The sequence below is a fragment of the Ammospiza nelsoni genome, chromosome 24 (assembly GCF_027579445.1).
Source record: "Ammospiza nelsoni isolate bAmmNel1 chromosome 24, bAmmNel1.pri, whole genome shotgun sequence".
In the NCBI taxonomy this organism is placed as follows: Eukaryota; Metazoa; Chordata; class Aves; order Passeriformes; family Passerellidae; genus Ammospiza; species Ammospiza nelsoni.
This window is the reverse complement of record NC_080656.1, coordinates 3964094-3991445: the sequence shown is the minus strand read 5'-3', so window position 1 is coordinate 3991445 and position 27352 is coordinate 3964094. Positions and strand designations below refer to the sequence as shown.

The window sequence follows — 27352 nt, the reverse complement described above, 5'->3', positions numbered from 1 at the left end:
AGAAATGGAGTTTGACACAGGACAGGCTCGTGCCATAAACTCTCCCACAAGCCCTAAGAACAACAATGCACCCTCAGCTGCTCCCACAGCCACACAGCTCTGGTGAAATGTGCTCAATCAATACAGAGTCCTTAGTGCCAGCTTCTGCCAGGGTAAACTGCTCTCAAGAGAGACATTCCTCCTCATTTAATCTGAGACCCAAGAGCCTCCAAAACCTGCTTTGTGCTAAGGAAGAAGCAGCCTGCAGAGATTTAATCTGCAATAACAGGGTACAGGTACTCAGTGTTGTGGCTGTGTAAGAAGGCTGGCAAATTTTCTGCAGCAAGGACTGCAATAACTTCAATTTTCTCCATGGAAAAGCATTCAGACCCCACTTTTCAATCACCAATGGTAACCTGGCAGTGAAATCCCATTATTTGTGTCTGATTAGGGTACCAAGCTAGTCTGGGGTAGAGGAGGTGCCTTTCTGAGCTTTCTCCCTCTTCAGTGATCTTGTTATCCACACCCTGAGCGATCCCCTGGAGTTACCTGTCCCTCAGGAATGGAGAGCTCCACTGAGTTGTAGTCCAGCTCCCCCACATACACAGTGTTAACAAACACCTGCAGAACAGAGCACAGGAGAGCAGAGCTCATCAGTGATGTCACAACCACATCCCTCAGCTGGGTTTGGGTGGGAAATTGTCATAATGATGTCAGAACCACATCCCTCAGCTGGGCTTGGGCAGGGAATTGTCATAATTATGTCATAACCACATCTCTGAGTTGGATTTGGGCAGGGAATTGTCATAATTATGTCATAACCACATCTCTGAGTTGGATTTGGGCAGGGAATTGTCATAATTATGTCATAACCACATCTCTTAGTTGGATTTGGGCAGGGAATTGTCATAATTATGTCATAACCACATCTCTGAGTTGGATTTGGGCAGGGAATTGTCATAATTATGTCATAACCACATCTCTGAGTTGGATTTGGGCAGGGAATTGTCTCTGCTTGAACCTAGAACTCAGGGGTCCACACCTGTGTCACTGTCAGCACAGGTGGGAACAAAATAATCAAAATATTCTGAGAACATTCAACATTCTGATGTTTAAACAGAAGTTTTAGCAAAGTGGATCTGGAAATTAGCAACTGGAAGTTGCTCTGATGAGCAAAGCAACTGCTCATCAATGGTGTCATAACCACATCTCTCCAGCTGGATTTGGGCAGGAAATTGTCTCTGCTTCAAACTACAACTCAAGTGTCCATAACTTTCTCACTGTCAGGTGGGAATAAAATAATCAAAATATTCTCAGAATATTCAGCATTCTGATGTTTAAAGATGTTACAAGTTTTAGCAAAGTGGAACTGGAAATTAGCAATTGCTCATCAATAATGTCATAATCACATCCCTCAGCAGGATTTGGGCAGGAAACTGTCTCTGCTTGAACCCAGAATTCAGGTGTCCATAACTCTGCCACTGTCACTGTGCCATGTCAGATGGGAATAAAATAATCTAAATATTTTCAGAATATTCAACATTCTGATGTTTAAATATAAGTTTTAGCAAAGTGGAACTAGAAGTTAGCAACTGGAAGTTGCTCTGATGAGCAGAGCTCATCAATGATGTCACAACCACACCCCTCCAGCTGGGCTTGGCCAGGAAATTGTCTCTGCTTCAAACTAGAATTCAAATGTCCAACTCACTGTCAGCACAGGTGGCAATAAAATTATCAAAATATTTTCAGAATATTCAACATTCTGATGTTTAAAGATGTTGTAAGCTTTAGCAAAGTGAAGTGGAACTAGAAATTAGCAACTGGAAGTTGCTCTGATGAGCAGAGCTCATCAATGATGTCATAATCACATTCCTCCAGCTGGGCTTGGGCAGGAAATTGTCTCTGCTTCAAACTAGAACTCAGGTGTCCATAATTGTCAGCAGAGGTGAGAATAAAAGAATCAAATTATTCTGAGAACATTCAACATTCTGATGTTCAAATATGTTACAAGTTTTAGCAACTCAAATGTCCATAACTGCGTCACTGTCACTGTGCCATGTCACATGGGAATAAAATAATCAAAATATTCTCAGGACACTCAACATTCTGATGTTTAAAGATGTTACAGTTTTTAGCAAAGTGGAACTGGAAATTTAATTAGAAGCTATAAGGGTTTGGGTCTTGGCTGAGAAGTGCAAATTTGATGTTTTCTCCCCATTTGCTGCCCCACCCACCCTGAGTGAGCCCTGTGCCCCTACCTGTGCCTGGTCCTAACAGCACGTGTGGGAATAAAACAATCAAAATAATCTCAGAATATTCAACATTCTGATGTTTAAATGTTATAAGTTTTAGCAAAGTGGAACTGGGAATTTAGTTAGAAGCTATAAGGGTTTTTTGCTTAGCTGAGCAGTGGAAATTTGAAGTTTTCCCCCATGAGTGAGCCCTGTGACCTACCTGAGCCCGGTCCCGGACGTGGTCCCTGCTGTGCAGGTGTCCCCCCCCAAAAATGACAGTCTCATAGAGCACATATCCATAGGGCTGCCCAATGCTGTCGTTCAGGGGCAGATTCTCCATGTTCACAGGGAACTCTGACTTGATGGGCTGCAGAGGAGAAGCAAATTCAACATCAGGAGTGGAAATTCTTGTAGGGGCAGCTCATTTAAAGCTTCACTCTGCCACAGGTGAGAGCCTCTCAACCCAAAATCCCTCCTGACCAAAGTACCAGAAAAAGGAGCCAAAGATTTGCAAAAGTGTAATTCCAAGAGAACAGAAGGAGCAGTGAAAAAAGGGAGATAAAATTCAACATCAGGAGTGGAAATTCTTGTAGGGGCAGCTCATTTAAAGCTTCACTCTGCCACAGGTAGGAGAGAGCCTCAAAACTCTGGTCCAACCCAAAATCCCTCCTGACCAAAGTATCATAAAAAGGAGCCAAAGATTTTCAAAAGTGCAATTCCAAGAGAACAGAAGGAGCAGTGAAAAAGCTGAGATAAAAGATTTGCTGCTTTTGCATATCCTTGGTAAAAAATCTCCCCAACCTCATCCTTTTGGGATAAGAAGGAGCACAAACTGCTCTAAAAGTTGATGCTTTTTAGGTCTGGGATGCAGTGAAAGAGGTGTCAGTACCTGCAGAACTGCTGGCAGCACATCCCACAGAGAGATGTACTGGTGCAAGAGGATGGCACCATAGGAGGCTTTGCTCTCAATCATGGGAGGCAGAGGAAGGGGCTGGCCTGGGGTGCAAAAGGAAAGATGGAACAAAGATTTCAGACAACACAAATTCAACATCCCTCCCTTGAATTCAAGATATCTCCTTCCCAGACCTTCTTTGTCCTCCCATCCTTAATTCCCAACCAAGCTGAGCCCCAGCAGGGACAGTTTCAATAATTCCCAATCCATCCCCAGTTTCAATAATTCCCATCCCAGCAGAGCCCCAGAAGGACCACTTTCAGTAATTCCCAACCATCCAGAGCCCCAGCAGGGCCAGTTTCAGCAATTCCCATCCAAGGAGAGCCCCAGAAGTGCCACTTTCAATAATTCCCAATCCATCCCCAGTTTCAGTAATTTCCAATCCATCCCCAGTTTCAATAATTCCCAACCATACTCAGTTTCAATAATTCCCAACCATACTCAGTTTCAATAATTCCCAACCATACTCAGTTTCAATAATTCCCAACCATCCCCAGTTTCAATATTTCCCAATCCATCCCCAGTTTCAATAATTCCCAATCCATCCCCAGTTTCAATAATTCCCAACCATCCCCAGTTTCAGTATTTCCCAATCCATCCCCAGTTTCAATAATTCAGTGCTGTGGCTCCTGGGTTGCTGATTACCAATGACCATGCTGAAGAGTTGTCTCAGCTTGAAGAATTTGGATGTGTAGTCCCCAGCCTCTGTCAGCACAGCATCATAATCTGGAAAAGCAGAACAGCAGCACGTGTTTTAAAAATATAAAACAGCTCTGGGATGGCTTCATGAAAGAAATAAAAGCCCCAGGCACAATTTTCATGGCATTGTCTGCAGAATGGAAATCTGTACACTTTAATCTGAGAGTGAACATCACTAAACAGCCACAAAATTCCTTAAATTAGAGAAGAGCCATTCACACTTTCAGAGATCTAATTTGCACATATCCAGAATTTCACACAGGATAAAGTCAACAATTAACTATTTTAACCACGGGCTGTTGGGCTGAAAAGAGATTTATGGTAAAATTTGACTTGGTAAAATTAAAAAATGGTGTTTTGGATCATCATCTCTCCCTAGAAAAAGGAGATCTCAGTTAATAATCTGTGACAGCTCTGTTTAAAATTCAGAATAATGGAATCCCCCACTTCCTGGGAGGGCTGAGAATTGGAATCACTCATGTAAACTCCAGGAATTTACTTCTGAGCTGTGTCCTACCTCATCCCTCAGGACAAAGTGGTTGTGCTGATCACTCCTGAGTGTGGCTGGTTACTGTCCCAGCCCAGGGCAGGCAGAGCTGCACAGGCAAACCAAACTCACCATAACTGGTGACATCTGACTTGTACTCATCAGCTTCCAGAGCCCCGCTCATGAAACCAAAGTTGGTGCCTCCATGGAACATGTAGAGGTTGATGGATGCTCCTGTTTTGAGGATGCTTTCTACAGTATTCACCATCTCTGCAAAAAATAAAAGAGATTTTTTGCAGTGCCAGGGAGGCCACAGACACAAATCTGGGCCAGGAATTGCAATCAGACACATTCTGGTCACTCCTGTCAGTCACAGTGATTGGTGTTGGGATTTGCCCTCAGTAAGGGGCAACACATCTACAGATGCATTTAAATACTAAATTCAGTTATAATTATTACTATCATCATCATTATTAACAACTAAATTATTTGAATGTATTAAATATTAAATATTTAATACATTCAAATAATCCTCCAGGTGAAAAAGGGGTAAGGCCTCCAGCAGGAATTTTGCTTTTAAGAAGAAGAGTTGCAAAGACTCCCCAGCCAGACTAAGGACCCAATTACAAAGACAATTGCAGGAAGATGAAAGTTGTTAAACCAGTCCTGTATAGCTCTGCTTTCACTGCTCTTTACATGCCCTGAGGGTTTGTATTTTTTAGTAGTAGCCTTCCAAATGAGCTTTTAACCTGGAGAGGGTGCTGCACTCACAAGGGGCTGAAATTCACCACAAAATGTTCTGCAAGAAGAGTGTTTGGTGCTCACCATCTGCATCAAAGACATAGTGAGGGCCTCCCCAGTTATCAAACCAGCCAGTCCAGTACTCCATCACCATCTTGGGCTGGTCTTTCTGTCAAGAGAAAAACAAGAGCTCAAATGGATCCAGGACAGGCCTGCAGCCACCCCTTTGTTCTGCAGCAGCGTTGTTGAAGCAAGAGGAGGAGTAGGATGAGAAGAGGGAAGAGGAGGAGGAAAAAGGAGAAAGGGAGAAGAAAAGGAGAAGAAAAGAAGAAAAGGAGAAGAAAAGGAGAAGAAAGGGAGAAGAAAGGGAGAAGAAAGGGAGAAGAAAAGGAGAAGAGGAGAAAAGGAGAGGGAGAGGGAGAGGGGGAAAAGAGAAGGAGGAAGGAGAAGGAGGAGAAGGAGGAGAAGGAGGAGAAGGAGAAGGAGGAGAAGGAGGAGAAGGAGGAGAAGGAGGAGAAGGAGGAGAAGGAGGTGAAGGAGGAGAAGGAGGAGAAGGAGGAGAAGGAGGAGAAGGAGGAGAAGGAGGAGAAGGAGGAGAAGGAGGAGTTTATTTTCTGACTCCAATATTTACGGATTTTCAAAAGTGACACTGGATTGGAGGATGAAATTGTCACCACTCCAATGACACAGGAAAACCAACAGTCCATCAATTTTCTCCTCCTCCAGAGAGGAATGTAAAAACAATAATTATTTTAATTATTTACACAAAACTGTGTGAGAAGCTCCATTACAAGCATGCAAACATCAGAAGGCTCAGAAGAACTCAGAAGAACAGGGAGACAGCATGGTGCCATGGTTTTACAGGAGGGTTTTCTTCTCAACTGGCACAGCCCAAAAGGCACCTGAGGAGCTCTGAACAAGGAGCTGTGGGCCAGCAATGCCCAGGACAGGCAAGCAGAGCTTTGTGCCTCTGCTAGTCACAAAGCACAGAGCACACAATCAGGTGCTGTCAAACACTGCTGGATGCTGCTGTTTGGCAGAGCTGAAGCAAAGGGACAAACCAACTGTCAGTGTTTAGTTCTTGCTAAAAACACCCATTTATAAATGTCTGCTTATCTGCCACGCCACTGGCAGCTGAGAGCTTGCAGGTGCAGGGCAGCCAGAGCCTGCCAAGGTACAGCAGCAGACCTGAGCTGCTTTAATGCCTTTTTAATGCTGCATATGGTGCTGGCAGGGAAGAATTTGCAGGAATTAGGTCTTCATTAAAGGCTCTGCACACAGAGCAATTGCTTCCCATTTGTCAGTGCCTGGCAGCTCCCTGAGGCCCTGCAGATCCCTCCTGTCCCCATGGCATGGGCAGGGCAGTGTGTGCTCAGCCTGGCTGCCCCTCCAGCCTCCTGGGCTTTAATTCCAGGCACTTTTGTGACAGGGGTTTTGTTTAATGCCACAGGAACTGGCTGAGGTAAGTGGCATTAAAGAAACTCGTGTTTCATTAGGAGAAAACAACTGCCTGTAATCATCTAAACATCCCTGGAAATACATTTAATCAATCCATTCCCAGTGAACCAGGCAAAGAAGGGATTTGATCAGCTTCTGGAACAAAAACCCATAACAAGGAGAAGATAAAACAGCTCCATAACCCCTACAAACACTTCTTATCTCATAACTGGTGTGGCAAAGGAGGAGCTGCTCCTTTGGGGCCACATGTGGTAGGGAAAGTGCCACCTTCTGCTCTTTTGCAAGGTTTGGGCAATTTTGGCAGACCTAAAGGAGGTGAAAGCACTTCCAGCAGAGCCTCTTTTGCCAGCACAGGGCAAGAAAACAAATGCAAGCTGTAGGATTGAACATCCAGCATGGCAGCAGGGCTCCCTCCAGAGCCAAGAGGTGAGCAGGGAATTGATCAGGGCTGGGGCAGATCCCAGCTGCTCACATCCTCCATCTGCAGCAAGCAGAGCACAGGGAAAGAGAACAGAGGGGGTAAGCAGAGAGATAAACTGTCACTGACCCCAAAACCTGCCACTCCCTCATCACAATCAGGGCACTGTTCACACCAAGTGTTCATTAATTAATTAATTCCCTCCCTGAGGCAAACCTCTGATAGCACAGAGGGGTTAAAAATGCTCAAGTAACAGAGTAAACCCTCATAAATCCACCCTGAACAGAGGCCCTGGAGGTGAACAGCCACAGCTGCAGCACACCAGAAAAGAGCACCCACAGCATCAGGGGGGAAGAGTTTGGGAAAAAGATGATGGAAATTCAAGAGAGAGATTTGATAATTGTGCACTGGGATGCTCTGGGTATCACCTGAACAAGTCTAACCCCTACCAGCTAAACACAGGGCACAGCTGGATGAAAATCCTTTTTAGAAGGACAACAGGACACTTAAATCCTCCTTCCCTGATTCCAGGAAGGAAAATTTTGTCAGGAGAAGGACAACAGGACAGTTAAATCCTCCTTCCCTACATCCAGGAGGATTTGGCCTCGTGAGAAGGAAGCCCCAAACCAACACACAATTCCCAAATCCTCCTGAGAAGGAAGCCCCAAACCAACACACAAATCCCAAACCGAGTATCAGTGCTTCACTTCCAGTGCTAGGAAACATGGATGAGATGAGCAAAGTGTTTCTGCAGCTCACCTGCACTGTGTCCAGGTATTTCAGCAGCCCAGGCTCCAGCTTCTGGAAGTTAACAGTGGCCAGTGCTAGTGGGAAAGGAAAAATGTATTAATTTACACTCATCCAAAATGTCTAGGGGATCATCTCAGGCCAGCAGGAGGGAACTGCAACACCTCCTGAACCCCCAAAACATCCTCCTCAGAACCTCCCCATCAAAGCCTTCACTGGTGTGCAGAATCCAAGAGAACCACAGCACAGAGTGGAATCCTCCCAGGCCATCTTTCACCTCTAATGTGCACAGATATTAGAGAGAGAGAGCCTCAGAGCAGCTCCTGGGGTGTCACCAGCTCTAATTAGAGCCTGTAAAGCACTTGGAGATCCTCACTTAAAAGGCACCACATAAAGGCAAATTTATTACCAAGGCCTGTGTGGATGGCTCGGTGCTCTCCCAGGCTTTAGCTGCAGGAATCCCTTCCCAGGCAATATCCCACAGCCTGTCATGTCTGTGGGGGTGACAGAGCAGCCACAGCACAGGAGAGCCACAGAGAGCTGCAAGTGAAGGGTTCTCTGTCCTTCTGCACATCCTCAGGCTCTGCAGGAACTTCAGTCTAACAAGATGAAGTTTAATTATAAAAGTCCAAGTGCCCAGTCCTGCATTTTGGCCACAATAACCCCTGTAATGCCACAGGCTGGGGATGGTGTGGCTGGGCAGTGCCCAAGCACAAAGGCACCTGATGGACAGACAGCTGGACAGGAGCCAACAGAGTGCCCTGGGGGCCAAGGAGGCCAAACTGCTGGCCTGGGTCAGGAATGGTGTGGCCAGCAGGAGCAGGGAGGTCACTGTGCCCTGCACTGGGCACTGCTGAGGGCGCACCTGGAGTGCTGTGCCCAGCTCTGGGCCCTCAGCTTGGGCAGGACCTTGGGACACTGAGCTCCGAATTTGCCAATGGCATCAGTTACAGATTGGGTCACACTTTCAGTTCCTTGTCCCTCTGCAAGCCCTGAATGGACCCAGGAGGAGCTGGACAGTGATGGTGTCTGGTAGATAAATTTGAGATTGATGGAAGAGCTGCACTCAAGTTATCTTATATATCCATATCTCTATGTTATATCTATACCTGCACATCCAGAGGGGCTGGGAACACAAACCCTGAGAGGAACCCCTGAGGGAGCTGGGGGTGCTCAGCCTGGAGAAAAGGAGACTCAGGGGTGTCCCCATCACTCTCACAGCTCCTGAAAGGTGCCTGTGCTCAGCTGGGGCTGGGCTCTGTCTGCAGCAGCACTGACACAACCAGAGCACACAGCCTCGAGCTGTGCCAAGGGAAAGAGGTTGAATAGCAAGAAAAGGTTTTTTCCAGAAAGGGTGATAAAGTTCTGGAATGTTCTGCCCAGGGAGGTGGTGGAGTCCCCATCCCTGGGTGTGTTTAACAAAGCCTGGATGTGGCACTGGGTGCCAGGGTTGAGTTGAGGGGTTGGGGCTGGGTTGGACTCCATGATCTTGAAGATCTCTCCCTGTCAGAACCCAGGAAATTCCTCTGGCTGCCCTGGAGGGCTCCAGCCCCTGCCCAGGGGGCTCAGAGACCTTGGCACAGAGCCCAAGACCCCTGTGCCTTTGATTTAGCCCTTGGAAAAAAAAAATTGCCAACCTTTATATGAAGAATTACAAGTCAAGAAAGTTTAAGTAGAATAATAGTTAGTTTGTCACAGGGTGATAAATAGATTTTTGGGGTTTATAGAATGGGGGTTCAGGAGGCAAGATGGAGGGATCTGGGTGTGTCCAGCCTTTCTCCTTGTTCTTCTTGGCCTCCATCTTCTGCTGTGATGGTGGCACTTTTTGACTGGTTTAGAGTAGAAGCTCACTGTCTAACATAGGTGATAGGTACTGGAAAGCAATTGTAAATGTAGTTTTTAGTATAAAAAGATGACACCACCCTGGGGGCAGGCAGAGTGCCTGGACTGTCTTGCTGAATCCTGGACCTCAGGATGGACAGGAAAAAGAATTTTATAGAGAAGGAACAATAAACAACCTTGAGATCGAGAACTGAAGAGCTCTGACTCCTCCTTTGACCACTGGGCTGGGAAAAGAGACTTTCTAACACATCTGGGGGTCACTGTGAGCAGCCGAGATCCCGAGATCTCCCAGCCCAGTGATTTTGTGATTCTGCGTGGGAACACCTCCTGCAGGACAGGACCCTAACCTGGGATCAGTGTCCCAGCCCCTGGCACACATTTCCACCATTTTTGTATCTCCCAGCCCTCAGTCATGCTGATATTTCCCCCAGACAAACTCTGCAGCAGCAATGATGTGATTCAGCATTAAAAATTGACTCCTAACAAGAGAGCTGCTATCAAACCCAGCCCCAGTTGTGTCAGGCAGAGCACTTCAAACAGAATATTTACAGAAGGAAAAGCTCACTTCTCACTATTTATACCTTGATTTTAATAGGCTGACCTGTGTAGTGAGCTGAGCTGGAGAACTCAGCACAGAAAATACGAAAGGAGAACAAAATAAAGCGTGGATTTAGCACTGATGTAATATGTTAGTTGGCAGTTCTGAAGGAGAACATGCCCAGCTCTGCTTTTCATGCAGATTAACAGCACCCATGGTAAAGAGAACCATCCCCAGAGCCTTGTTTATCCTCCTCATGGGATGTCCTTCCCACACACACACACACACAGGGAATCCCACCATGGTCTGGAGGGACAGCAGAGGCTTTGTCACCCAGCAGCTCCCAGAGGGGCTTCACCAGGTCAGATCAGCTTGGGAATCTTGGAATCAGAGTGGGATTGGGATGGAAGAGACCTTAAACTCATCCCTGGAAGGGCAGGGACACCTCCCACTATCCCAAGGGATCCAAACCCTGCCCAGCCTGGCCTTGGACACTTCCAGGGATGGGCAGGGATTCCTGCCTCTCATTTAACTCCTTCCTCACCACCCTGCTGTTCCTCACTTGGAGCCCTGGTTATCCCACACATCTGTGAGGAACCCTGAGGGAGCTGGGGGTGCTCAGCCTGGAGAAAAGGAGACTCAGAAAAGGAGACTCAGGAGACTCAGCCTGGTTGAGCCTGCAGACACCCCTGGGTGATGGGGGCTGTCCACAGGGCTGAGATGGATGGATGGGGGGCACCTGAGCTGCTCCGCACGTGTGAGGAGCAATATTTGTGTTTCCTAGGCCCCACTGAGCTCAGTGGTGAGGGCACACCTGGAGTGCTGTGCCCAGCTCTGGGCCCTCAGCTTGGGCAGGACCTTGGGACACTGAGCACATCCAGAGGGGCTGGGAACACAAACCCTGTGAGGAACCCCTGAGGGAGCTGGGGGTGCTCAGCCTGGAGAAAAGGAGACTCAGGGGTGTCCCCATCACTCTCTGCAGCTCCTGAAAGGCGCCTGTGCTCAGCTGGGGCTGGGCTCTGTCTGCAGCAGCACTGACACAGCCAGAGCACACAGCCTCGAGCTGTGCCAAGGGAAATACAGGCTGGATAGCACGGAAAAGTGTTTTACAGAAAGGTGATAAAGTTCTGGAATGTTCTGCCTGGGGAGGTGGTGGAGCCCCATCCCTGGGTGTGTTTAACAAAGCCTGGGTGTGGCACTGGGTGCCAGGGTTTGGGTGAGGGGTTGGGGCTGGGCTGGACTCGATGATCTTTAGGGTCTCTTCCAACCTGGCCATTCCATGAATTCTCTAAATTCTGTGATTCTGTGATCAGTGACACCCTGGCTCTCTCAGACTGTTGTGACATCCAGAGGCAAACTGGGATCAAAGGGCTCCCAGCAGAACACAACACTCCAAACAAGGAGGAGCTCTGAGCTGCCAACATTCCCTCCCTCAGGAGATGAGGCCAAGGCAGGGATTTCTCCTTTCTCCTCCTCCTGACAGCTCTGTGGCAGGCACACAGTGACTCTGTGTGGTCACAGCTGAAAACTGCTGCACACCCAAAAACATCCAAAGGATTTTTTCACCGTGCTGGAGAAGGCCCATGACTCAGTAAATGAATTTATCCCTCTCATATTGACATGGAAAAGCAAAAGGAAGGAAAAAAGGAAGGGAAAGTCTTTCCCTTTAATCATCTCCATGCCTGAGATTGGAAATTTAACACTATTTATGACTGAGTGATCACAGGAGCACTGAAAGGCTGTACCCTGCAAATCCTAAATTTGGGGAACGGTTACACCCCAGGCAATTGGAAACACAGGAGAGAGCTGAGGCCAAGCACAGAGTAAATCCCAGCTGAAATGACCCCAAATTCTGAGAATCAGAGCCCCAAACAGATTTAGGGCTCAGTGAAACTCAAGCAGCCACACCTTCATTTCTTCACAGGAAAAAGGAGGAGAATGCTAAGCAACATTTAAAAACCTTATTAGAATTATACTTTATAAAGGGAAAATGGGCATCCCTCTGCATTCTATATAATGGGCACCCTCCTTTCCCCATCTAAGGTTTTACACCCCAAAATAAGCTTGCTGAGAAGATAATGCTGCCCCACAAACTATTGCTACATCTACTGCTTAAATATACAACTCAAAATCAAGGTTTTAATTGACCTTTTCCTTCTTTTTTTAATTGCACAGCATCTACCTTAGGAACAAGTTACTACTGCTAGTAATTGCTGAGGAACTTGTTCAATATCTGTTGAAACAAAGCAAGAAATAGCATTTTCAGCCTTGTAAGAAATGCTGGGTGCTGCCATCTCTTGACTCAGTGGGAAGTACAGATGCCCAACCCTTCACAGAGTGTTACACCTCATGTGGAAAATAAATAATTCTAAACCTTTCTGGGAGGGGTTTGGGTTTGTCCTGGCTGCCCCATCCAGCCAAGGGCTCCCTCCTGCCACAAACAGCACTCAGAGGGTGAATGAAAGTCCTGTTTTCCTCCCTCAGCTCTACAAGCACTCACCTCCTTTCACCAAGCCAAAGGACAGCCCATTCTTGTTGTCTGAGGTCATCAGCAGCTCCACAATCCCTCTGTTTAACAGGGCCTGGGTTAAAAAGAGCAAAAGCCGTTGTGGTAACAGAATTTAGCATTTCTCAGGGTATTAAAGCACTCCAGTATCACTTCTGTGGTTTCAGCCTGCAGCTGGCAGTGCCTTGTAATAAATATTATCCCTGTGACATCTCCCATTCCTCCTGGAGCTTTCTTGCCCACTTTTCCCAGCTTAAAGACCACAGGAAAATCTTATTTTGTCTTAGAAAGCTGGATTGGTTTCTCACTGATGCATCCAACTTCAGGATTATAGCTTCTGAGATCAAAGTAATAAACAGCTTCACTGCTTTCATCAGGAGAGGGATTCAGGTGGAGGGTGGAAAGGAAAAGCAGCTCAGGCTTCCCAACTGCCTGACAGTGGGAGCTGGAAAGAGGGAAGAGCTGATTTTTCAAGGAACAGCATCACAGGACAGCTCAGGGACAGATGTTTTTCAAAAATCAATGAATTTATCAAAGATCAATGAATGAATGGTTCCTCAATATTACAGCACCAGAGGAATCAGCACTCCAAGGTTTAAAATCCACCTGCACACATGAGGATCCTCCCATCAGGATTGTTCTCTTGCAGCTGCTCCTGAACAGAACAGTGGTGATGTCTGGAAATCAGTTAATTAACCACTCATTTCACTGCACCTCCATTGCAGGAGCTCTGAGAACAAGGCTTCAGTCTCTTCAGTCCAAATTCCTAATTGTGAAATGTGATAAAATCCTTTGTTTACCGTCCTTACCTGCACTAAGAGCAGAGCTGGGCATGAAACCTTGCAACACAGAGCCTACAGACAAACCCAGCCCAGAGCCAGGACAAGCTGGTGTCTTCTTCAACCCATCCCCACCAAATTTACACCTGAACAATGCTGGATTCAGGCAAAATTCAGCTGCTGAGGGAGCTGGAATTTCTAACCAATTTTACCAAGGTAATTCTTGGAGCACTGCATTAATGCTGAGTTTCTTCCCCTCCTTTTGAGTGGAAATGCAAAACAGAGGAACAGCAGAGCTCCCACACATTCAGTGCCTCCCAGAGTGCAGCAGAGATGCAGGAATAGAAGCTCAGTTCTGTGTGGGAAGGGCCATGTCAATAAATCCTTTCACTTTTAGGAAGGCAAAGGTACCCAAAAGGTGAGCTAAGCACAGGGAGCTGAGGTTTTGTGTGAGCTGTGGGTGTCTTCTAATGAGTTTGTTAATTCCAGGAAGGTGCAACTTAATCAGAGATGACAGATGTGAATTCATCACCTTGCCACAAACCAGAACAAAGACTCAGAGCCCCACCTCACATCAGATCCCACTGCCACCAAAAACAAACCCTGCAAATCCTGCTTTCCAACATTTCCATCCCTAACCACTATTCTGTGCTGGCTCTTGCAAATTGCACACAATCCCAGAATATGATGAAACAGCACTGCAAAAATACACCCACCTGGCAGGGAGATCTGTCCTGACAAGTCTGAAACAGCACAAACTTTCCTCACCAAGGAAAGCAAGGCCAAGCCTGCAGCCTGCTCAGACCCCCAGAACCTCTGTGTCCCCTTCATCCAGGGCTCTGAAAAACACCTGCTTGCCATTATCTCTAATTTGTTTGTGTACAAACTTTATATAAACCTTGTAATGAGAGTTAAACCACAAGATGGAGTCAGTGCAGGAGCTGACGCAGCCCTAAGGGGATCAGCACTCCTGCCAGGGATTGGTTTGTTTGCTCTGGACACCCTGAGCAATGGCACAGCCTGAGCCTCAGGGTGCTCACCCTGAATTAAGCCCTACACTCCTGACCATCCCATCCTGGCTATCCTCTCAGCAGCCCTAGGAGGATGAACAGGACTCAACCAAACACAAATCTGAAAAATCCTGGCTTTTTCTTCCATCTCCCACCGAGGCTGAATAGCAATCATCATCATCTACAACCCTAAACTCACCCTCCTCAACTTCTACCTATACACTGTAATAACTGCAACCATCTTCATCACCCTAAACACAATCAAAGTCCTAAAACCATCTACCCTAATAACTAAAAATAAAGCTATCCACCCTAATAACCCTGAGGGTGATGCAGCTGGGCTGCCCAAAAGGTTCCAGAAGGATCCCATCATCCTGTCAAGCCTGGATGGGTGACCCCCCTGATGTGCAGCAATGCCTTTAAGCATTCAGTGAGAAGAAATTAAACATTACATTTTTCTTCCATCTCCCACCCAGGCTGAATAGCAATCATTACCATCTACAACCCTAAGCTTACCCTCCTCAACTTCTATCTATACACTGTAATAACTGCAACCATCTTCCTCACCCTAAACACAATCAAAGTCCTAAAACCATCTACCCTAATAGCTCAAAATAAAGCTATCCACCCTAATAACCCTGAGGGTGAGCCTCAGGGTGCAGCTGGGCTGCCCAAAAGGTTTCAGAAGAATCCCATAATTCTGTAGCAGAAAAACAAGCCTGGATGGGCGACCCCTCTGAGGTGCAGCAATACCTTTAAAAATTCAGTGAGAAGAAATTAAACATTGCATTTTTCTTCCATCTCCCACCCAGGCTGAATAGCACTCATATCATCTACAACTCTAAGCTTACCCTCCTCAACTTCTATCTATACACTGCAATAACTGCAACCATCCTCCTCACCCTAAACACAATCAAAGTCCTAAAACTATCGACCCTAATAACTCAAAATAAAACTATCTAGCCTAACAATCCTGAGGGTGAGCCTCAGGGTGCAGCTGGGCTGCCCAAAAGGTTCCAGAAGGATCCATCATCCTGTCAAGCCTGGATGGGTGACCTCCCTGATGTGCAGCAATGCCTTTAAGCACTCAGTGAGAAGAAATGAAACAACAAACCCTGTAAGAACAGTGCAGATCTCATCACCTGCCTGCCCTGCACTGCTGCTGGAGGCAAACCAGCAGCTCAGAGTGCTGGCAGATCCACCAGGATAATCCAGCCTCCCTGGGCATGGGCCAGCTCCTCACCACTGACTCACAGCAGCCAGGGCACAGTTTAATCCCTTTTTGACAGGGCTAAGGGAGGCATTAGGCAAATGAAGCTCCCTGAAGCTGAGCCCCAGATTACACAGGTTTAGGAGGGTGCTGGTGACTTGTTCCATTCAACTTTCCTGCCAGGAAAGCCAACAAAGAGAAACCTTTATCAAATATCATCTAGGAGAGGCAAAAGAGGACTGCAGGTGAGAGCTGCTTCAAGGCCAGCTGTGCAACACAGACACTCCCAGCTCCCTATCTCCCTATTCTCTGGGAGATATAAGAACACAGATTTATCAACACTCAGAGGGTCATGTGCCAACTCTTCCACTCCTGGAGGAAATATCCAAGGAAAATGAAGCTGGTGCTTTCAAGAGTATCTCAAACCACACTCAAAAGTTACACAGAAAAAGGAAAACACTGCAGGGAAGGAGATTTATGGGAGAGATGAACACATAAACAAGTACAAGTGCCACCATTACCATTTTGACATAGTTCATGTAGTTTGGGTCTTTCTTAGGAAAGGAACCATATTCATTCTCCACCTGCACTGCAATGATGGGACCTCCTTTCTTGTACTGTGGGGGACAAAAAAAGGGAGAATGAAAGTGTTCACCATGATTTCTATGCACCAAAAATCCCATTAGCTGGTAGGAAAGATGCACCAACATCAGAAGGACACAGCTCCACCCTCCCATGCTCCCACACTGACAGAGTGGGAGCATTCTCCACCTGCACTGCAACAATGGGACCTCTTTTCTTGTACTGTGGAGGACAAAAAGGGAGGAGGAAGGTGTTCATCATGATTTCTAAGCACCAAAAATCCCACTAGCTGGCAGGAAAGATGCACCAACATCAGAAGGACACAGCTCCACCCTCCCATGCTCCCACAGAGTGGGGGCAATTCCTGAGCACTGACAGATTGGGAGCATTCTCCACCTGCACTGCAACGATGGGACCTCTTTTCTTCTACTGTGGAGGACAAAAAGGGAGAAGGAAGGTGTTCACCATGATTTCTAAGCACCAAAAATCCCACTAGCTGGCAGGAAAGATGCACTAGCATCAGGACACAGCTCTACCCTCCCATGCTCCCACACTGACAGAGAAAACAGCCTGTGCTGATTCCTGGTGCATTTTTGAGGCAGTTTTTGGTTATTGTCTGACCCTCTGCTGTCACACAGAGCCCACAGTGCCCTGTGCAGTCACTCCCAGGGACAGGGACAGGATGGGGCTTGCCTGGAAAGGGACAACCACGCGCATCAGGCGGTCAAAGTAGGCATCCACAGCCTCTGTGAAGCCCTTGTAGGTCGTCCTCAGCTTCATCTCAGGGTCCTGCAGCAGCCAGCTGGGCAAAAGCAGCAGAGGAAATGTGTTAGACACTCCTGTGCAGTCATGCAGAGGTGTTTCAGCCACTGGCATCAAGTCCCACCTGGGCAGGGATCACTGGTGTCACCTCAGAGCCCACGGTGACACCGTGTCCCACCCACCTCGTGTCCATCTCTCACTTGGAAATAAATCCAGGCTCCAACTCCCAATCTCCTCCTCTTCTTCTTGTTCTGCATTTCAGCCCCAAAGTAATTTCATCACCTCTACCAATAATATTTCAACTCATTTCATCACCTCTACCAATAATATAATCTTATCACTCTAAAGTGAATTCCCTGCATTCCCAAGGGCACTCTGCAACCAAGAGCTCCTTCAAAAAATCCCAAGCCTTTCTCAACTAAAAGATTGCTGTAATTGTTCCCACTGTTTCACTGCTAATTTACTGCTGATTCTGTTTGGAGTTAACAGCAAAAAGGGAAATTTGCTGAAGAGCAGAACAATATAATGCTGTAACAATTTAAGGGGAATGAGCCTGTATCTTCCTTTTCTCAGCAAAATAAGGCCTTAATTAACATCTTTCCAAAGATCTGAATATTCAACTCTTTGCTAAATGTGGCTTTGTGGGCTTAAAAAAATCATCTCCTCTTTAGCTGGGAAATGAGAATAGTACTGTTGCTCTTTATTAGAATTTTTTAGCTGTCTGATTAAGAAAACCACATAGGTGATGTGACAACAAGTGACAACAGATGCACTTCTCATAATCTAACCTGGAGATGGCTTCTGGCTCTGGTCATGAAGAGTTCTGCTCTCAGGAGTAAGTCCCTGACACCTCAACTCTGATGCCAAAGGCAGGTGAAAAGTTAAAAAAAAATAATCCCCAAGTATCTGCAGTGAGGTTTGCACTGTGTGCAGCAAGGAAAACAAGCGGTAACCTGGCACTGGCTCCACTCAGGAACCACAAAGGTCCCAGGGCTCCCAGAGCCTCCTCCTGCTGGGTTCTTCAGGGGAAAACACCACAGGAGGCTGGGAAAGCTGTGGGGTTTCACTACTGCCAGCCATTTAATGCACATTTCTAGTAGGACTTTTAAAACGGAGCTGAGATGGAGCAAATTTTTACACAAAGCTGCAAATCCTGTCCATGTTATGCAGAGTCAAGGTGCAACAGCAAGATGGGCTCCTCCAATTCTATTTTCTTGTTGTAACCATTATACCATAAAACAATTATTACTATTTTAAACACTCAAAAATATAATTAGAAGAGCTCCATAAGATAATGAGATAATTTCTGTTTTGGGAGCACAGAAAATAAATATCCCCATCAAGCAGCCAGCCATTCCAAAGCAATTCCTCTGAAGGAGCCTCGACTATGGGACTGGGTGTCACAGACATATTTTATGAAAAATCCTTTCATTAGGATCTTTTCTCCTGAGAAGCTGGGAAGTTTCAGCTTCTCCATGTTTTGCTGCTTTGAAATATGATTTGGAGAATTATTTATCCAGCATGTGAAATTGTTTTTACTTGATGACCAAAGACAGCCACCTGTGTTGGGGTTGTGAGCAGTCACAAGATTTTATTATCATTCCATTCCTTTCAAGCCTTCTAATGAAATCCTTTCTTCTATTCTTTTAGTATATAATTTTCTTTTAATATAATAAATATAATAATAAATCAGCCTTCTGAAATATGGAGTCAAGATTTTCATCTCTTCCCTCACCCTGGGACTCCTGTGAAGTCCACTACAATTAAGGAGCTTGGGGTTTTTTTGTCCCTGACGTTGTAATCAAGAGCTTGGGATTTGTTTGTCCCTGATGTTGTGATCAGGAGCCTGGGATTTGTTTGTCCCTGGTGCTTCCCTGAAGGGAACAATTTCCACACTCACCTGGGCAGACCCCCGAGGTCCCACTCTGAGCAGATGTAAGGTCCAGGGCGCAGAATCACCCACAGCCCATTTTTAGCTGCCAGGGAAAGGAAGGCCCTGGGGATCCAGACAGAGGGATTATTGTCTGCCTGCAGAACCCTCACCCCTAATACTCCAAAATCATTGAATTTAGGTAGCAAAGCAGAAGGGAATTGCCTGATGAAATAACCGCAGTGGATTGGTGTCACTGTGATATTTTCTGAAAAATCCCTTCACCAGGATTTCTTCTCCTGGGAAGTCAAGAAGTCTCAGAGAAAATGTAAACAATAATTATCTGATTCACTTCTCCCTGTTTTGCTGTTTTGGAATGTGGTCTGGACATTGTTTACCAACAGGTGCATGTTTGATTGGTTTAATGTGAATTGTTTTTACTTAATGACCAATCACTGTCCAGCTCTTGTTAAGCCTTCTGTCTGTATCCTTCTTCTGTATTCTTTTAGTATAGTTTAGTATAGCAAATATAATATAATATAATATAATATAATATAATATAATATAATATAATATAATATAATATAATATAATATAATATAATATAATATAATATAATATAATATAATATAATATGATATGATATGATATAATATGATATGATATAATATGATATGATATAATATAATATAATATAATATAGTATGATATAATATAGTATGACATAATATAGTATGATATAATATAATATAATATAATATAATATAATATAATATAATATAATATAATATAAGCCTTCTGAGAACATGGAGTCAAATTTATCTTTTCCCTCGTCCTGGAGATCCCAGCAAACTCCATAGATTGGTGCTAAATTGATTAAGTTCCCAGAACTCCAGAAGGATGAGGAAAGGGAAGGAAGGAGTCCCCACTGCCTGATCAAGGCACATGTGGAAATAACATCTTCACCCCAACACCACACCCCCCTTCCCCTCCAAAGAGGAGCATTTCCTGACAGAGCTGTCTGTGCCACATACCTCAGGTCCAGGTTTTTACTGAAGTCAAACTTGCCTCTTTCCTTCTCGTGCAGGTTCCATGGCACGTACCTGGAAGGCAGAGCAGGTGAAGGTGAGCTCTGGCATGCTCAGAGAAAAACTGAGGCACCACTATTCCTTTCTGTAGGAGCCACAGAGGGTAGGACAGTTGGGTTGGATGGAGATGAGAGATCTCTGCAGCCAGGGCTGGGAACTTGTGGGTTATTGCAAAAGGCCTGGGTGCAGGGCCCTGCTGGGAGCTGCCAGGCACAGCTCAGAGCACCCCAAAGAGGAGCCCCAAAGAGAGAGAGAGAAGAATAAAAGCAAGAGGAAAAAAGAGAGTGAAGTTCCCATTACAACACAATAAATCTTCTTCTCTGCTGAATATTCTGATTCTCACTAACCAATCTAGTACAAGATACAAATCCTACAGCATTTACATACAGCCTATAAGAATCATTACATTATCATCCTGTGTTACATTTTAAACCCTAAAAACTTCTCTTTGGGCCCCTTCTGCCAAGCTGTAGGGTCTGCTCTGACCCTTGGGCCTGTCTGCAAGCAGAGGGTGTTGTTCCATCAAAAGGGGATCACCTTCAGCCAGCCACACCATTGTTTTCCTCTTGTTCAGTAGACAAGTCACTGCAATACTCACGTGGTGAGGGTGTTGAGGCCACAGGCTCTCATTTTGAGCATGCGATCCTCCCAGTACTCGCGGGGCACTCGGAAGTAGTGCATGGAGCCCCCCAGGATGCGGAAGGGCATCCCCTCCAGCAGGAACTCTGAGTTCTCTGTCTGCAGGCCATGGTTCCTCCCCCACAGCCTCAGAGGGTTCAGCTCGCTCCAGTTAAACCTGGAAGAGAAAAGGAGATGGGTGAGCAGTCAGTCCTGGGGGAGGAATGTGTCCCACTCGTTGCACCTCACCCAGCACACAATCGCAAGGTTGGAAGATGTGGTGTTACATTTTAGTTACATGGTTTGCTCTCTCACCTCTCAAAATGTAGGGTTTATTCCAAGCCTGTGACCCTCCCCTGAAGTATCATGGATCTGTAATCCCATGGGCCCAAGTCTTATTCTGTGCCCACTTTGAATCTCTGTGTTAAGCTGTGCCAGGGAGACCAAACCTCTCCTGGCCCTTTCCTCCCTCTCTCTGCAACAGGAAGAGACCCTAAAGATCATCGAGTCCAACCCAGCCCCAACAGCTCAACTCAACCCTGGCACCCAGTGCCACATCCAGGCTTTGTTAAACACACCAGGGATGGTGACTCCACCACCTCCCCAGGCAGAACATTCCAGAACTTTATCACTTTTTCCTGATATCCAACCTGTATTTCTCTTGGTGCAGCTTGAGACCAGCTCTGACCTTCCTGCTTCTCAAGTAAGCCACACTCTTGTTCCTACAGAGCACAGAGATGGTTCAGAAGGCTCTAAGCTAGTTTGGGGGATCTTCCCAAATATAGATTTAAATCCATTTCACTCCCAAATATAGATTTAAATCCATTTCACTGCCTGCTTCCCCCCTGAACCCCCAAGCAAAGCTCTACAACTGACACTGCTCAGGCACAGAGCATGAAACTCACTTGCTGAAATCATGGATGGGCAAGTTTTCACTCACAATATTCACAAACACGTCCCTAACTTATGGAATCCAATATCTCCCTGTTCTGCAGCAGGAGGGCACATGGCTGATTTCTAGACCCATGTTCCAACAGGAGCTGCATCTCATCACTGCCATCCCAAATCTCTTGGGGACTCTGTCACCTTCCAACTCAAAGCATGGAAAAAATAAAACCCCCTCACCTGTTCCCTGTGAACAGAGAACCTTTTCCTCAAGTTAATGAACCCTCTGGATTATATTCATCACCCAGGAGAGACTAAATCAGCTGTCACCACAAACTTACCTCTGCCCACATCACTGTTTGTGCTAATCCTGAAAATGTTATTTGCCAGAAGAACCAGAGGCACGGGGCCAGCAGCTCCTCAGCACTCACCAGGGTGATCCCTCCTGCTGCCACTGCTCCTCTCAGGTCAGCCCCTGCACTAACCATGGCTCACTTTGGCCGAACCAAAACCCCATTTCACCAACAGGACAGTGTCTGTTTTTACCAGAGCACTGTCACTGCCTCTCTCAGCCCACCCCATAACACACAGAGATCAGACAATGGCAGCTTGTTCCTTATCAGAGCCAGATGTGAGCAATGAATTCCCAGCTCCAGAAAGCAGCAATGACCAGCACATTTGGGAGGAAATCACAGTGAGAGAGGAGAGGAACACCTCAGGCTGCAGCTGCTGCCCAGGCTACGTGAGAAGCACTTGTTAGCAGAGGGTGAGGATGCTCAGAGCTCGTGGCTCACAGGGATTGCTAACCACAGTCTGCCTGTCCTCTGACAGGCCAGGGGCACTAAAAGGAGCTGAACTAAGGTCTGCAGGGCACTGCAGGGCTGGCTGACAAGCTCAAGGGTACCTGAGTAGCAGAGCATTCTCACAGGGCTCTGAAACAGCCGGCAGCAGGCAGGGGTAATACCTGCAAAAGGAAGCCAGGTTAGATCTTCACTGCCTCCAGACAAAAATCCCACTGATTGTCCAACCATTCCCAGTGATTTATGGTCTCTTCCAGCCAGGTCTTATAAGATCTTGGAGACTTATATCACACCTAAGATAGCTCAAGTATTTTAAAAGGCATAAAACCAGCAGGATGGCTTCTGTGGTAGTGTTGGAAACAGGAAAGTTTTATTAAAAGGCAAAATAGCAAAACTCTTTACAGAGAAAACCTGAGCCAGGTGGAAGATGTTCTTGCTCCTGGTAAAACACCCCACAAAAGCCATTAATTTCTTTATTTTCTTTTTCTAGTGAATTGCTTCGGCAGGACTTTTTGACTTCTGTCCAACTGGCTATCCTTAAGTTTGAGGTGAAGTTCCCAAGGTCCTATGAGGTGTCTTTTTACCTAATTGAGGAGAGAAACTGTCACAGACATGTTTTCATGAAAAATCATTTTTTTAGGATTTTTCCTCCTGAGAAGCTGAAAGGCCTCAGGAACAAAATGTAAACAATGGTTATCTGCTGCTGTGGGATGCAACAGGTGCATCTGGGATTGGTCTCGTGTGGTTGTTTCTAATTAACAGCCAATCACAGTCAGCTGGCTTGGACAGAGAGCCGAGCCACAAACCTTTGTTATCATTCTTCCTTTTCTATTCTTATCCAGCCTTCTGATGAAATCCTTTCTTCTATTCTTTTAGTATAGTTTTAATGTAATATATATCATAAAATAATAAATCAAGCCTTCTAAACATGGAGTCAGATCCTCGTCTCTTCCTTCATCCTGGGACCCCTGTGAACATGGTCACAAGAAACTTCTGGGCTTTTTTCCTTTTTAAGGAGACAAAGGACAGTTTGGTCACTCCATAAACAGGGAGCACATTCCTACATCCCAGCAGCAGAGCTGAGCAAGGAGACCCTGCTGTGTCAGAATGTGGGGTGATAACAACAGCTCCTGATGATGGTGCAGCTCAGGTAGGAGAAATGAGAACAAAACACAAATCTGCCACATTTAAAGAGTGCCTGGGTAAGAGCAGGACCCAACATGCTCATCTGCATGAGAAACAGCCAGAGAATGATGAGAGGAGGCTGGGAAATGGCAGCACTGCTCCCAAGGAATTGTGACAAATTTCAGCAGCAGGGGAAAGGGTTCTCAAGCCCCAAACAGACACTCCATGGCCACCTGCCCCTCTGTGCTGCTAAATTACAGATTATAACTTTGGCAAATGTGAAAAATGCACATTTTATGACTGGCTTTTTGCAAATATTCAAATGAATATTATATGTGTTATGTCAGAAAGTGATGCTGCATTAATTTTCTTAAGTAATGTGGTAAATATAGTTTTAGGCTATACCGTAATGTTAAAATAGAAACTATGCTATGTAGGACACTTTTTCTAAAGAAAGGACCTGCACTGAGATAGCAGCCACAGGACACCTGAATCTTTCAGAAAAAGAGAATTTATTCCTCCCTTATCAGAAGAAATGAACTTCTTCCCACCTTGCTCAGCCCTGAAGACGCTGTCAGGATTCAGAGGAAGAAGCTGACACTGCCCAGCCAGAATCCTGTGTTTGAATGGAATTTATGCATCATGGATGAGCTGTATGAATATGCAACAGGCTGCTGTTTTTAAGTGTTAATCCTCTGTTAACATGGGTCCTTTTTTGGGCTTATTTTGTCCAGAAAAAGGTACCTGGACTGTCCATAACTCTTTGTTTCTATTGTCTCATATTATCCTAATCCAAATTGTCCAAATTATTATTACTCTAATTATATTACTATTTTATAACCATTTTATTACTGTTAAACTTCTAAAATTTTAAAAACAACTGATTGTTGTTTTTCACAACAAACCAAACCAGCAGCTACATCTACTTCAGTTTGCTCAAAGGGGTCTGGAGATGCAAAACTCCAATTTTTAAAGATTAGGTTGGAAAAGAGTTTCCAAGTTGTTTCTTAGCTAGGTAGAGCCCCAGATTAGCCCTGCACACAGAAGTGCTGCTGACTGGTGCCAGAATGAAGGCTGTGCTCAGGAGCCACACACAGCCAGATAAAAATAAATTAATCACTTAAGATCATCTTCTTAATCCCAGGCACAACTAACCTGGCACATTCCCATCAAGTTTCCTACTTTAAAACTCCCCACCTTCATTGTTTTTTTCTTCCCAAGAAGGGCTGGTAGGAAGCTCTCAGCCTCCCAATATTTTCAACACATTATTCTAGATATCCTGAAACCCACATTTCTCATTAGGATCTGTTCAAGTAACCTCAGGAAGAAACATTTCTGTGACTCAGCAGAGCTTGATCCTGTTACCCTGAGCTGGATTGTCAGAGTTTAAAGTGTACCTGGGCTCTGTGCTTCCTCCTGAGAGCAATTTATAGCTCCCAGTAGACCTTTTTCTCACTTCTATAATGACTGAACAGGTTGCAAATAATCTTTTTTTTCCCTTTGTTAAAGGTTCCTGGCTTTCTTTGTCATCCCTGGGAGTGTTCCAGGTCAGGCTGGATGGGGCTGGGAGCAATCTGGGACAGTGGAAGTGTCCCTGTCCATGGCAGGGGGTGGGACTGGGTCATCTTTAATACCCTTTCCAACCCAATTCTAGGATTCCATGATTCTGTGATTTCATCTCTGCCTCAGGGAAGTCTCCTTTGCAGAAAAACCCCAAAACAACCATTCCATTACCAACTAACCCCAGAGCAGAGACTCTGAAGTTGGATTGGATGAGTTAGTCCAATAAAATGGAATAAGCTTTTGTAAGATGGAATGTGAAGTGCAAAACACAACACATGGAAAAGCAAAGTCCCAATTAACTCCTGAACCAAACAGCCATGCTGCTCATGCCTGTGAAACATAAAAGTGGCTGAAGTCCTCTCTGCAGGAGAGATTTGAAAAAAAATCTCTCTGATTGAACACCAACCCTTGGTCCATATTCAGAGCAGTTGGGAGAAAAAGCTGATGAAAAAAAAACCAGCCAAACCAGGGCAAAAAGGGAAAAAAATCCAACAATTTGTTTGCTGATACTGAAGGATGTGCTTCAGAGGACAAGGGACTGTGCTGCTAATCCCTAAGCTCCACTGAGACCTCCAAGGGCTTTGCTGTTTATTCTGGGCTTCTCTGGCCAGGGGAAAGTGAAAGCTCTGAGCTGCCCTGCACAGCCCCCTGGCTCACAGAGCATGGCTGAGGTAACAGCAGAATATTCTGTAAAACTGCTCATTCTGCACACACGGGTTTATTCTGCACACGGGGGTTTGTGGCCACACTCCTACAGGAGACAGATTCTGTGCCTCCATCAGGTATCAGTTTGCAATAATCCCCCCTAAGAACCCAGGTGGCACAAATCCAAGGCCAGCTGTGCAAGAATTTTGCTTCTAATTATGCAAAGATTTATTAAAGTTTTTTCCATAGCTCTGAGGATCAGGTTTGCTTCCAGCTATGATTTTAAGAAGGTGTTATAAAACAATCCAGCTGGCAATAAATAACTCTATTACGTCTCCATACGTATCCATGTGTATTTTCCAGCATGTCACTGCGAGGGACTGAGGAGTTTCTGACACCTGGAAGAAACACGGGGAAGAGCATCACCCCTAAAACGAACGTGATCTAAACCACATGGGATTCAAGCCAGAACCTCAAAATACTTCTTGATACTACTGGTGGGTACAGATCTGCTGGTCTGGAGGGTGAAACACGAGCAGAGAAGGAAGAGAAGAGGGTTAAACTGGACAGGTGGGCATGGCCCATGGGTGCCACACTGCTCTGGGGACACGGAGCAGTGACAGGCAGGGCTGCAGAGAGGGAAACAACGCCAGGGAGCCCGGAGCTGGGAGAGATGTGCCGGAGCAGCGATCGATCCGCGGAGCGCATCATCCACCAGCGCTGCGGTGATGCAAAGGCTCCCAAGGTCGGCACAGAAGTGATTTATAACAAACCCAGGGCTGATTTATAACGCAGAGCTGATTTATAACACAGAGCTGATTTATGGCGCTGGCAGCGCGGCTTTCCCCGCCGATATTTCGGTGATGGACAATGTGGATATCAGGTGCAGCATATATTTATATTTATATTTATATTTATATTTATATTTATATTTATATTTATATTTATATTTATATTTATATTTATATCTATTTAAAGCTTTGCTCATTCCGCGCTCCTTCCCACGCTCCGTTCCGCTGCAGGAATAACGGCAGCGGAGGTCTCCCGTAGGAAAGGACGGGATTGTACCGAGCCTGCCTCCCGCCCGGTAATTCCCGGCAGCGCACGGGACGCACGGGCGCTAATTACGCTAATTACGTTAATAACCGTTCATCCCGTGCACCGGCGCCGCCGATTCCATCCATGCGCAGTTCTCCCGCAGCCAGCCCCGCTGCCGGCGGCGGGGCCTGCGCCCGGCGGGCACCGACACCGCCTCACGCCCGGCCCCGCCGCCCCCGGGCCGCGACCCCCGCGCCCCCCGCCGCGTCTCACCTGCGCAGCAGCAGCCACAGCACGACGAGGAGCAGCGCGACGCCTCCGAGGCGGCGCTGCCGCCGCCCCCCGCACGGCCACATGGCGGAGGGAGCGCGGCCGGGCCCCGAGAGCCCGGAACCCCCGGAACTCCGACCCGGTGCCCTCCGGGCCCGAACCCCCGACCCGCCGGGCGCCGACCCAGAGCGCGCCCGCCCCGCCCCGGGCCCGCCCCACCCGCCGCCCGCGCGCCACTGGCCCCGCCCCTCCGGCCCGCCTCCCTGACTCCCATTGGCTGGCGGAGGGGCGCGCGCGCCCGAGGGGGCGGGGCGTGAGGGGGAGCGGCGAGGCCGTGAGGGAACGGCCTGAGGGGGGACGGAGAGACGGACCGAGAATGTGGAGAAGGAACATGGCAGAGAGGATATGGGAGAATATGGATAGAGAACATGGATAGAGACCCTCTCAGCCCAGAGCACCCATCCCTGGGTCTCCCCCGTGGGCAGGGGGCTGTTTCTCTTTGAGGA

The 27352-nt window shown here is 46.6% G+C and overlaps 1 protein-coding gene across 4 annotated transcripts in view; it reads right to left on the bottom strand.

Moving 5' to 3' along the window:
• The window catches only part of LOC132083551 (beta-galactosidase-1-like protein 2), a 34551-nt gene extending 7535 nt beyond the window's left edge, over positions 1-27016 (bottom strand). For 2 of the 4 annotated variants that reach the window (XM_059488290.1, XM_059488291.1), the window contains exons 1-15: positions 26850-26932; positions 22310-22369; positions 20501-20698; positions 19849-19917; positions 18845-18940; positions 16876-16984; positions 16122-16217; positions 12596-12677; positions 7728-7792; positions 5177-5261; positions 4484-4621; positions 3811-3891; positions 3103-3209; positions 2434-2580; positions 529-600 (exon numbers count right to left, since the gene is read on the bottom strand). In XM_059488290.1, coding sequence (XP_059344273.1) covers positions 529-600; positions 2434-2580; positions 3103-3209; positions 3811-3891; positions 4484-4621; positions 5177-5261; positions 7728-7792; positions 12596-12677; positions 16122-16217; positions 16876-16984; positions 18845-18940; positions 19849-19917; positions 20501-20698; positions 22310-22369; positions 26850-26932 — 1488 coding nt within the window. Of the gene's footprint in view, positions 1-528; positions 601-2433; positions 2581-3102; positions 3210-3810; positions 3892-4483; positions 4622-5176; positions 5262-7727; positions 7793-12595; positions 12678-16121; positions 16218-16875; positions 16985-18844; positions 18941-19848; positions 19918-20500; positions 20699-22309; positions 22370-26849 lie in introns of all 4 variants that reach the window. The other 2 variants (XM_059488292.1, XM_059488293.1) reach the window with 1 other exon arrangement.
• Positions 27017-27352: the final 336 nt, after the last annotated feature.